The sequence below is a fragment of the Condylura cristata genome, unplaced genomic scaffold (genome assembly GCF_000260355.1).
Source record: "Condylura cristata isolate star-nosed mole 26May11 unplaced genomic scaffold, ConCri1.0 scaffold00017, whole genome shotgun sequence".
NCBI lineage: Eukaryota > Metazoa > Chordata > Mammalia > Eulipotyphla > Talpidae > Condylura > Condylura cristata.
The window spans coordinates 33280458-33292537 of NW_004567118.1; the positions used below are offsets into that span (position 1 = coordinate 33280458).

The 12080-nt window shown below is 59.9% G+C and overlaps 1 protein-coding gene across 2 annotated transcripts; it reads right to left on the reverse strand.

Annotated features, from left to right (window-relative positions):
• Positions 1–40: 40 nt before the first annotated feature.
• On the reverse strand, positions 41–4640 carry HIC1 (hypermethylated in cancer 1). Of its 2 annotated transcripts, none has more exons than XM_004684790.2 (2): positions 4509–4640; positions 41–3056 (listed from the first exon to the last, which is right to left on the reverse strand). In XM_004684790.2, exon 2 carries the CDS (start codon positions 3034–3036, stop codon positions 904–906), a length of 2133 nt encoding a protein of 710 aa, XP_004684847.1. In that variant the 5' UTR covers positions 3037–3056; positions 4509–4640; the 3' UTR covers positions 41–903. The 2 variants fall into 2 exon arrangements, with proteins under 2 accessions (XP_004684847.1, XP_004684846.1); XM_004684789.2 differs by lacking the exon at positions 4509–4640 and adding an exon at positions 3394–3440.
• Between the last annotated feature and the right edge of the window lie 7440 nt (positions 4641–12080).

Genomic DNA, 12080 nt, shown 5'->3' on the forward strand with positions numbered 1-12080 from the left:
ATGCGGCTCCCCTGGGGCTTTGTGTAGGGTGGAAGAGAGCAGCAGGGGCCAGGGTCCTTGGTTACTGCTTTATTGCTGTTTGGTTCGAGTATAGAAAATGGAAGCGGCTCTGGAAGAGCCTGTGTACAACGTAGGAAATATACAAACGAGGAGGAGGGAGCTAAAGAGACCAGTCCCAGCCCAGCCAAGGGCTCGGGATGGGATGGGGGGCTGCCCTGGGCGCATGCAATAAATATGGTCCGGGGCCCCAGGGAAGGGAGGGGGACACCTCCCGAGTGAGAGACAAGGCTTGCCAGGGCTGTCTCAGCCTTCTGACTTAGGAGGGAGGGAAAGGTTGGCCCTGGGGCTAGTGCCACTTGTGCAAAATGAGGAACTTCACATTATCAGTCCCGGGGCGGGCGGGGGGCAGGGGCGGGGAGGCCCTCCGGCCGGCTCAGTCCCCTCCCTGCTCCCCAACTCTGCCCGACGCTCCGACCCCAGCGGGGAGATTCACAGTGAGAAATGGTGTGGTCGCAAGGGCCGGAGGTAGGGCCGGGAGCTCCCCAACAGTGACACCCCTCCCCACAAGAGCAGCTCGGAGCCAGGGGAGGAGGCCAACGAACCACAGGAAGAGGCGGAGAAGGGCTGGGGGTCTCCTTTGGTCAAAGCTGATATCAAAAATATAAATCTCCCTTCCCCCATCCCACCCCCGTCCCGGGGTTTTACCCCTACCCCCACCCCGGGCTAAGGCACAAAGCAGTGAGGCCAGGTGGGGCCGCTGCCACTGAGGCGTTGCTGCTGCAGCAGCTACTACAGTTCTCGGCGCGGAGTGCCCCCTCGCCGCCGCCGCCGCCGCCGCCGCCGCTCCTGGGGACGCAGATCGCAACCAAGCAGCGGCAACCCGGCGGGCAGGCGAAGGGCGCTCTAGGTGGGGGAGAAACGGTCGATGGTCCGGCCGTCGGGTCCGGCAGCCAGGTGCGCTCCCTGGCTCAGCACCTCCGCTGCCTTGTCGGGACTGAGGCCCAGCTCCGCGGTGAACTTAGCCAACGGGTAGAGGCTCTCGAGCGCCACCTTTGGGTCGTGCAGGAAGTGCGTGGTCTGCGCCAGCAGCTCGGCTGCGGCCGCCTTGTCCTGCTGCTTCAGGCTCAGCTGTTCAGCGGTGAGACGGGCCACCGCAAAGACACCCTCGGGGAAGTCCAGCTTGCCCTTGCCGTCGGGGCCAGGGACGCCGGGCAGCCCCCCCAGGCCCGCCAGCGCCCCGGCTGCGCCAGCCGCGCCACCCACGGCGTGCATCTTCATGTGGCTGATGAGGTTGCGTTGCTGTGCGAACTTGCCGCCGCAAACCTGGCACTCGTAGGGCTTCTCACCAGAGTGGATGCGCATGTGCTCCGTGAGGCGGTACTGGCGCGTGAAGCGCATGCCGCAAGCGTCGCACGCGAAGGGCTTGAGGCCTAGGTGGCTGCGCATGTGGCGCGTCATGGTCCCGCGCTGTGTGAACTTCTTCCCGCAGATGGTGCATGGATAGGGCCGGGTCAGCCAGTGCGTCTTCTCGTGCTGTCGAAGCGTGGCCGGGTCCTTGTAGCTCTTGTCGCACGACGCGCAGCGGTATGGCCGCAGCAGCTCGCCCAGGCCTCCCGGACCCCCAGCGACCTTGTCCCCACCGCTTCCAAACGGGGGCCCCAGGCCGGCGGCCCCGGCAGCTACATCAGCGGCCTCTGCCCTGCCGTACAGCGCCTCCTCCTCCTCCACGTGAGCCTCCACGTGCGCATTCAGCTGCTCCGAGCTGGGGAAGCCCTTGCCGCACGGGATGCACACGTACAGGTTGTCACCGAAGCTCTCGGGTTCGCCGTAAGCCAAGTGCGGGCATGGGTACCCCTCGAGGTGGCCGCCCGGCGGGCTGGGATCCTCGCTGCTACCTGTCTCCTCACTGCTGCTCTTGTAGTCATCACCATCGCCACCCGCGCCAGGCCCATCCAGGCTGCCGGGGTAGCGCGGCGGTGGCGCCAGGCCGAGCGAGGGCACCCCGGGCGAGGTGGCCGGTTCCCCGCGCTCCTCGCAGCGCTCGCCGGGGGAGCCGCGCTCCCGGCCCAGCTCATCTCCATAGCTGCCCAGGCCTGGTTCGTGCTTCATCCAGCGGTAGAGGAGGCTGGGCCCGTCGGGGCGGCCGGGGGGCTCGGGTCCCGGGCTGCCGCCGCCGCGAAACGGATCCGGAGGTGGTATGGCCTCCTCCAACTTCTGGAAGGGCAGCGGCGGCAGCGGTGGGAGGGCGAGTGGTGGCTCCTTATAGGCTGCGGGGCCGGCGCTGGGAGGACTGTCTGACCGCGGGGGCAGTTCGCGCTCGCCCAGCGGCCGCTCTGGAGGTGCAGAGCCCGGCGGGCTTTTCTTGGACAGATCCAGGCCGCAGAGCGGGGAGCACCGGCGATCTGAGGCGCAGAGGGCGGAGGCCGGGCCGGAGGTGTACATCTCTGCGCAGTGCGTGCTCACCGCAGCTTCAGGACCCGAGGGAGGATCCGCGGTGGGCGGCGGCGGCGGCCCAGCTGGGGACGAGTAGCACGTCTGGATGACGGGCGTGGCGGCCCGCAGTCCCCGACCTGGCCGTCCGTAGGGCGCATATCCGCCGCCGCCGCCGCCACCGCCCCGCAGGTGACAGTACTTGCCGTGGCGCTTGAGACGCTTCTTGCACAACGCCACAAGGTCGGGGATCTGCAGGTAGCTGGCTGCAGCAAGCACGGCTCCCAGGCTCGGCTCCGCCCCAGGGGCCACGGCCGCTGCCGCCGCTGCCTCTGCACCATCAGCCAGGCGGCCGGTGTAGATGAAGTCCAACACCAGGCGGAAGACAGCCGGGCTCACCATGTCATGGTCCAGGTTAAGCAGGTTGTCATGCACTACCAGGGACTTGAGGTAGGCGCTGCTGGCCGCCAGCACGTTCTTGTGCGCGCGAAAGAGGGCGTTCTGCACCACGATGATCACGTCGCACAAGAAGCCTTTGGTGCGCTGGTTGTTGAGCTGCAGCAGCAGCTGCCTCGAGTGGCCAGGCGCCTCCATCGTGTCCAGCATCGTCTGCCCAGCACAATCTCCTACGGGGACACACACCAGCTGAGTCAGAGCCGCACCAAGACTTCGCTGCCGGTACCCAATCCAGCCCGGCTCCCCTCCACTTCCCGTTCCCCTCAGCTACACCGGGGCATGTAGCCCCGCGTCCTGGGCAGGGCAGAGAAAAGGCGTCCACCCGAGAGAGCGGGAGTCTGGGATGAGCAACCCAGACAAGAAGAAGGAGCAAGAGACTGGCTGGTGGAGAGGAGACCACGCTGGTCGTGCCCTGGGGCCCTGATAGGGCTGGGCACACAGGCTGGTTTCTGGGGGTTTCCGAGGAGAAAATTGTTGGGGCGAAGTGACCCTTTCGGAGAAAGTTACCGGATTTGAGGAAAATGTCCGCTTCAGGAAAAGTCATTCAAGGGCCGAGAAGTTTGCCCGAGTGGAGAATAAGAGAGTTGTGTAAAAAGCGCCTCCCGCCTCCGAAGAAGTTGCCCCAGTTGGGGGAAGTGATCCAAAGCAGAGTGCGGTGCCCGCCGGGACGCCGCCCTGGCCAGGGGCTGTCAGGCCCTCACTTTTGGGCCCGGGCGGCGGCGCAGGGAGCGGAGGCACCGGCTGCGGTGGCGGGCAGAGCGCGAAGGCCGGCCCCGGCGCGGGGAGGGCGTTATATCGGGGCAGGAGGCTGAGGCAGGAAGCAGGTGGGGGGGAGGGGGGAGCCACGCAGCTCCCAGGGGAGGGGGGGGGCAGCGCCCCGGGCGGGCACGGCGCGCTGCCTGCTGCGGCCCTGACCCCGGCCTGCGCCCCACCCGCGTCCCGGCCCCGGGCTCCTCGGCCTCAGCTCTGCATTCTCCGGCCAGGCGTCTCCCTCCCCAGCTCCCCTCGGCCCCTTCTTCACGGGAACTCCGTCGCCCCAAACTTGGGGGAAAGTTTCCCAACTTCAGACAGGCCCGGAGGAGAGCTCCAGTCCCAGTCTCTCGCCTCTCAGCTTTTATCCTCGACTCCCAATTTCGGCAGCCAGGCGACCGCAGGGCCTGAGCCGGGCCCTGAACTTCTCAGCCTGCTCGCTGCCTGCCCCACGGTGTTCCCCGCCTGGCCCGCAGGGCCTGGTGGCCCGTTACCTGCGGCCACAGGCCTGCCGGGCTTCCCTCCCTGTGGCGATGGCAGTTCCTAGCCGGCGCCCCACCCTCCCCGCTGCCAGGCGCTGAGCAATGCCGGGGCAGCGCCCCTGCCAGCCCCGCCCGCCAGCTCCCCTTCGCGTCCCCTCGCCTCTCCAGCCCATGTGCGGGCAGAGCCGGCCCCGGGCAGCTGACCCCGCAGTGAACCCGGCGCAGAGCAGTGGTCTGGCGGTACTGAGTCCTCTAGGGGTGACACCCGGAACCTTGAACGCCAGCTACTTTGGGGCGCCCGCGCTGGAGGATGCGCCCGAAGCAGCTAGCACGCGAGGACCGGGCTGTCTGGGTCCCCTGTCCCTCACGGTCCCTAGCCCAAGGACCCACCTGGGGGGCATGTCGGAAGCCCCGGGCCCGGCTGCCGGCGGATCCAGGGGGGACGTGGCTGCGCTGCGCTGCCCTCCGCCCGCCGGGCCCCCGGTCGGTCTGTCCTGCTGGTCCGTCCTCCCCGCGTCCTGGTCGCGTCTCAGCCCCGCTGCGCTTTCCGCACACTCTTATCTGGAGCGGCCGGGGCCGTTGGGCGCTGCCGCAACTATATCGCCACCTAGCGGCCTCAAGGATCTTCGCACCACACAGCCTCTGCGCACCTGGGCTGAATGCGCAGCTGGATGCATGAGTGGGAGGCTATCCACAGTTTCACTTTCCCAGATGTGCCCACCTAGGGGCCCGAGGCCCTATACCTGCGAATCCCACAGATGATGGGGCTTTGGCTTGCAAGTTCGCATGTACACATTTCTCGATTCTTGTATTGGCTAGAATCGCAGAAATCCTGTCCACGGGAGGGGGACTCAGTTTGAGTAGGTAGTGGGAGACAGGTTACAGAAACCCCAAGGACGAAGATAAAAAGGATCTTGGACTCTCCTTTGGCATTCCTCGATGGGGCCAACCATTCGCACCCACACACAGGTATGCACGGAACAAACCCATGTGCCACTCGACCCTCTACGAGCATTGATATCAGTGTTTGCACAAACACGCCAGACCCATTCTGAAATCCAAGTCGCACTTAGTGAACCTGAGCAGAGGTGTTATCCAAATAATTTACAGGACTCTGGAGAGACCCCAGGGTAGTCCCCTGGGAATGGCTGGACAGCGCTCCTGGAGGGTCCCGCAGCAACTCCAGCCCCCAGGTTCCCTGTGTGCGCCGTTTTGAGGGTCCACTTGGACGACTAGTCCCCAACCCACCGACTGGAGAGAAAGGTGACAGGGGAGTTTGCAGTCCGCAATCCCCTACAAGGCTCAGCACAACCACTTGAAAGCTCAGTGTGTGCAGGTGGCGCCCCTTCTGGCAGGGAGCGAGGGGACCCGCAATGGCCCTGGCGAGGCTATTCCGGAAGTGTCCTCGCGCGGCCCCGCCGCCGCATCAGGCCTGTAAACGAGCGCCGGGTCTTCTCGACCCACGCTCCGCCTCCTCCCCGCACCTCCTGACCCCCGCCCACACGTGGGGGTGGGAGTGGGTCCCCGGGAACGCCTGCAGTTTCTGATTGGTTACGAATTTCTCGGCGGCAGCGCGCGAGAGGCTGGGGCGCAGAGTTACCATAGTAACCGATGAGGTTCGCCCAGATCCCGTTTCTCCAAGGTCTTGGAGAGCTTAGCAACCACGCAGGGCCACTGGGCGGGTGGGGGCTGCGTTCGCCGCCCACCGTTCAGTCTTCTGCCCGCACGCCCCCGCTAGAGGTAATGTGTGAGTCACTTAGCGGGGAGGGGGGAGGGAAGGGGGAGACCGCTGGCGGCGAGGTTCCTTACAAACACCAAGGTTTGGGCGCCCCCCAGAGGTTCCCGCTCCTCCGCAAGCGACTTCATGGCTTTGGGGCCAGTTGGTGTGACTCCTAGCCCACTGTATCTCCCTGACTCCCACGGAGGCCTGAACCCGCCCTCACCCTGTTTCTACTCAGAGATCTAAATCCATCTTTCCTCCTCTGCCTCTCCTAGTGTCCTCACAAGAGAAGTGGTGAGGTTCCAAGAGTGAAAATGTGGGTTCTGGAGCTAGCAGCCGCTGGAGAGGATGAGCCCCAAAATGTTACCTAAGGGAGATGCTGTGGATTGAGGCAGAGTGCTGGAACTGAGGTGGAGTGCTGGGAGAGTGCAGAAGGTATCCTGAAAAGAAGTGTTCTTAGAGCTGGGCTTTGATGGGTGAATAGGAGTTCTTCCCAAGGCAGGAAGGCATTCCTGAGAAAAGAACAATTAGGACAAAGGCTGAAGTCCAGAGAGGGAGAGGAGCTGTGCAGGATCTCTCTAACTCCATTTCTGCTAGTCTTTTTCTTCTCTCAGTGGGGCCAGATCCTAGCCCCAAAAGGAGACCCTCTGTCCTTTGTGTGTGTGTGTGCACTTTCTACTGTGGAAATAGACCACTCCAAACTGTTGTGCCATTGTTTTTGTTTTCTCCAACATGCTCCCTGGGTTAGTTGAGTGCTCCTAGACCCTACATTCAGGCTGTCTTTACATCTGTGTGGGAGGATATCACAGATCTGACCCGGTAATACGTCAGTGTCAAGGCCTCCTTACCCTCCTGTAGACCTTCACTCTCCAGTCTTTGACTTTTCCCTCCCTCCCTAGTTCTACCTGCCTTGACCTAGGACTGCTGCTCAGCTCCTCACTCCCAACACAGCGTCCCTGCCCAGTGTAGTCTTTCTCAGTTAATGATGCTAGGAAGAGCCAGGATCATGCTTTACTCTGCTTCTGTCGGAAGCCAGCTCCACATGGCAAGGACCCTTCCTGCTACTTTTGACCTCCAGGAACTCTTAACTCCTCCACAAAATAGTCTCTGTCCCACCACCCCTGGACACTCCCTACACCAAGATGCTGATTCCGTGGTGGTCATCATCATTACCACCTTCATGTGAGCTCTGTTTATGTTACTGGGCAGGGGGAGAGGTAGTCACTATTACCCAAATGGGTCCTAAAAGCAGTTCACTGGGTGCCAGGCTGGACAACTGGTACTCTGAGCTAGCCTTCTCCCCCCCACTTGCTGAGGCCTCCTCCTCCTCTTCCTGGGTTTCCTTCTCCTGCCACCTTTCCCTCAAATCCCCCCAGTGAAGATAACTTTGCTCATTTGAGGGGAGTCCCACCTACCCGGGGAGTCCCACCCACCCTCCTCAACTTTTCTGCCTTCCCTTGGTCTCCAGTTCTAGAAGGCACTCTCGGTGTTCTCCTTACGAGGTCCCTCCTTTCTCCCCAACCCCTGCGCCCCATGCCACAGCTCTAGATACTGCGGTCTGTCCCTGGTCCAGCTTCCTCTACTGACCCCTCCCTGTCCCTAGAGATGCCGACCCCGAAACGACCATTGGGGCTATAACCGCCTGGGGCATCACGTGACGTCATAGAGCCGTCGGGTCCAGGAGCTGAGGAGTGGGAGTGGGTAAGGATCTCTGAAGGCTCGGCGGGGGTGGGGTAGCGCCTCCAGGTGTCCCAGAGTGAATAAACAAGTAACCGACTAGTCTGCCTCCCGGCACTATCTTTCGCCAGCCCCCTAGTCTGCAGTTCCGGAAAGTTAACCCCTTGTAGGCCGGCAAAGAGGGCGCGGGCTCCTCCTCCCCACTCCCGCTTCCGTGCACCCTCCTCTCCCTTCCAGTTCTCGGTTGCCTCGGTCCCCCCCCCCCCCCCCCCCCCGCCTCGACACTATAAATAGCCCCTTTTCCCGTTTCCTAAATTCCCTGCTGACGTCGGCAGCGCGTCAGTGTGTAGGAGCTGCGGCCGCATGAATGAGCCGCCGCACGAGTACTACGCGCGCCTATAAAAGCTGCCGCGCCAGCCCGACTGCGGGAGGCGAGCGGGAGCGGGAGCGGACGCGTTGCGGTCCGACAGGTAAGCGGGACTGACCGACCGACGGGCGACAGATGAACCGATGCACGGGCACGGCGGGAGGGCAAAGAGGCTGGCAGGCAGCAGGTTGGAGGGCCCTTACGGGTGGGGTTGGGGACTGAGTGGGGTACGAGACTTCCCTCGCAGCTGGTGGAGCCAGGAACGGAGGCGTACACAGAACCCTGTGCAGCACCTGCCTGCGCCCAGATGGAGATGCAGCCACTTCGGAGGAGCACGGAACAGAGGGACCGACCATAGAGTTACCGCGGCTTTTCCCGGGGGCTCCTGCACCATCCTCCCAAGAAAGTGGGGTGAAGGTGCTGGTGCCCCAGGAGATGCGCCCCCCTCCCCCTCCCCACAGCGCGGTGACTCAGCCGCGCTGCCCCCACCGACTGAGCGGGGGCACCGTTGAGGGACAGGCTTCCACCTACCCACTGTCTCGGCCGCGGCTATCTCGGGACCCTCGCCCGGTATTCAGCCAGGGCGCCCACCCCCTCCCGGTTCTTTCCAGTTGGGCAGATCCCACAGCGCCCCCGACTTCCCGCCTCTGCGCGAGGCGCTGCTCTCTCAGGACCAGGCGGAGGCGGAGCCTAGACCTACAGCTCCGCCCAACCCCCCCCATTGGCAATCCCACCTCCCCAAACCATCCCCCCCTTCCGCCGCCGGAAGTGCCTCTCCGCAGGGACATCTTTGACGTCACAGGACTCTGACGTCAAAGGCCGCGTGCCTGTCCACGAGCGCTGGGGCCAAGAAGGGCGGGAGACGAGGGGGAGGACGAGCTGCAGCATCCCCAGCTGCGGGCTACCGAGCACCCCCGTCCGGGCAGCGCGCCGGCACCTTGGCTCTAGACTGCTTACTGCCCGGGCCGCCCTCAGTAACAGTCTCCAGTCACGGCCACCGACGCCTGGCCCCGCCCCAGGACCACACCCCCGACCGCCAGCCGAGTCCCCGGCCCCGCGTCCCTCAGGGTCCCTCAGCCCTTGCTCGCTGCCGCTGTCCGCGGTGCTGATCAAGCGCAGGAGCCGCCAAGGGGCCATTCAGTCCCTGGCTTCGAGGGGTAGCCGGCCCACACACAAATCCGACACGGCCCTAGAGCAGCCCCGCACTGAGTCCCAGCCGTGCGCGTCGCCCCCCGCCCGCGCTGCCACCGGCCCCCACCACCAATCCCGCGATGCTGACGTCGGTCGGATTGAAGCTGCGGCGAAGCCGTCAGCGGCGCGCGCCCCGCCCCCGCGTCTCCAGGGCAACCGTGGCTTTCGATTGTTACTGTGGGAACCGGAGGTAACAGTCTACAGCCATGGTCGCCCCGCAGCACGCCCACGCGCCGCGCCACGCTACGCACAGCCAGTCCGGGACTGGGGAGACCAGCAGCAAAAAGAAGCGGGGGCGGCGAGTCAAGCTCTGATATGTGTGCGGGGGCGGCGGGAGGTGTGGTTGAGGGATCTGGGCTGCTGCGGGGAATCTGACTGCATCGAGCCCACCGAGGGGAGAAAAGTGTGGCTAATGTCTGACCATCTCCTTTAGTGACTATCCTGTCCTCCTAGTCGAGGTATTGCAACTAAGGGATGGCTTAGGAAAAGGGTAAATGCTGGGATTTGGTTCTTATTTCTTTGGTGGGAGTGAGCTGCTGGAATTTGGAAGCATGGGGAAAATTGATACCCTGAGACTGAAGTAGGTAATTAGGAGAGTTGTTTGTTTAATATGCCACACCTCATTCTTTCAGGTACTCCTAGTCCAGTAGGCAACAGGCAAGGAGAACCCATTTCCTTGAACCCATTTGAACCTTTGAACTCATTTCTGATGAAGCCCCAGGCTCACCTCACTCCTCTTACTTTGGCTTTCTGGGCCATATAGGATGAGAAGGGTCTCTAACTCTCATAAGGCTGATGGATTTGTGAAGTTAGCCTGCTCCCAGAGAGTTGTCTGCATTTATCAACATCCTAAATACAGTCTACCTCTAACGGCTAGATTCCAATTTGAGACTGTCTCAACTTAGCCCTAAAAAGGAGTATCAAAACTCACTGAAGTCTTGATGTGCCAATGAAGTGCAGACCTAATCCCTTCAAAAATAGTCTGTTAGGGCCCTCCCTGGTGGCTCAAAGGGTTGAAGCTAGCTGAGGCCACTTTAGTGCTAGTTCGATCCCCACATGGCATGGCAGACCTCTCCTGACCAGCCTACTGCTCTCCTCAGCAGTGTAGTTCCTCAATAAGCCTGTTCTGTTCCCCACTTTTGTCTCTGGTGAATCCTCTCACCCCCTGCACCTCTGGCCTGTACCCCAGTTCTATATGCATAAATAAATCTTAAAAAAAAAAGTTTCTCAACTGCCAGCAGGGACTGTTCAATATTGGCTGTGTCATTTCCATAGGGATAGTGTTGAAAATGATTAATGCAACCCAGTCCTGCCCATTGATCTAAATTTACTTTAACCCTCCATACCCCCTCCTTTTCTAAACTACTTTAAGTGGTGCTGATTTTTTTTTTAAAAATTTTTTTTTATTCATACAGAACTGGGGTACAGGCCAGAGATGCAGAGGGTGAGAGGATTCACCAGAGACAGAATGGGGAGCAGAACAGGCAGATCAACGAAGTACACTGCTGAGGGGAGCAGCGGGCAGGTCAGGAGAGGTCTGCCACGCCATGTGATCACCTCCGGGGCAGGCGGGGATCGAACTCATGCAGAAATGGCTTTAGTTTCTCAGTGCAGTGCTTTAACCCGCTGCGCCACCAGGGAGGGCCAAGTGGTGCTGATTTTACAGCAAATCAGCATCCACATGCTGCCTCCCTCCCACCCAGGGACTCTGAGGTCTTAGATTAAGATGTACTTGATTCTGGAATCCAGTGGATATCCATGGGTGGATTTTTTAAGAGTTATTATTTCTGTAGAAGAATTGGGGTATAGACTAGAGGTGTGGGGGTTGAGAGGATTCACCAGAGTGGAGAGCAGAACAGTCAATCTATTGAAATATAGGAGGGAACAAGACAGGAGGGAACTGCTGTGCCATATGTGGGTCACCTCCTTGGCCAGGAATGGAACTCAGGGGGTAGTGGTGCAGCTGAGACCTAACCCCTAGGCCACCAAGGAGATTCCTGGATTGTAGTTTATGCACACGGGAGGTCCAGTCTGGCTTCATCATCAACATTATTAAATGAAACAATTCCTCCTTTTTGGCAGATCTATTTTGAGGATCAAGTTAGGATAAAGTAAGTAAAAGGTTTTTTGTTTTTTTTTTTTTTTTAAATCCAGGATGCTACTTTGACCTTAAGTGTTCTCTTTAGGCTCCTATTTGTGAGTGGTGGTGGTGTTGGGAGAACCAGATTCTGGGCACTTAGGCAGGCAGAATGAACAGTGGAGGGAGTATCTCTCTCTATGCACAAGTTCTGGGCCGAGGCTGTTGTGTTGCTACGGGTGCCCTCCCATGAGCTTTAGAATCTAAAGTGAAGCAAGAGATAAAGAATAGTAGGGATAGGCTACAAAACAGTCTTTTGCAGTTTGAACCTATGTGGGGAAGGTACAAAAAACAGAGGGCTGATTGTGTGATGTCAAGCTTTTCAGTATCTTAATAATTATTTCATGCACTTTACCCCCAATCTATTTTATGGTTTAATAAGGTAAAACCCTGTTTGGACATAAAGCCCAACAGCAGTGCTCATCTCCTACCTTTACAACTTAATAAAGGTCAAAGTGAGCTTTTGTATTTGAATCCAACTTTGGGTAAGTTACTTCACTTCTGCTTGTTCTCTCAATTGTAAAATAAACAGTACTTACTTCATGAAGTAGTGAGATTAAATTAGGCAACTATAAAGTTTCCACTGATCACAAGGTCAGAGCACTCAATTAACAGCATCCCTATCTCTAGCCTTGAGATCTCATTTTCCTTATAAATTGAAAATGTCCCGTCAATGAATCTGAGCCGGAGTTTACTCCTCCCTAGCCTAGTGAAGTATATGAAAATTGCATGGTCTTTTTTTTTTTTCCATTCAACAGATTTATATTCTATTCTCTAAAGCAGTGACTTTAACATACTGTGTTGCATGCAAGTGACAGTATGGCATGTCAAAATGCAGAATCCTAGTGATTGACTCAGGTCTGAGTCACA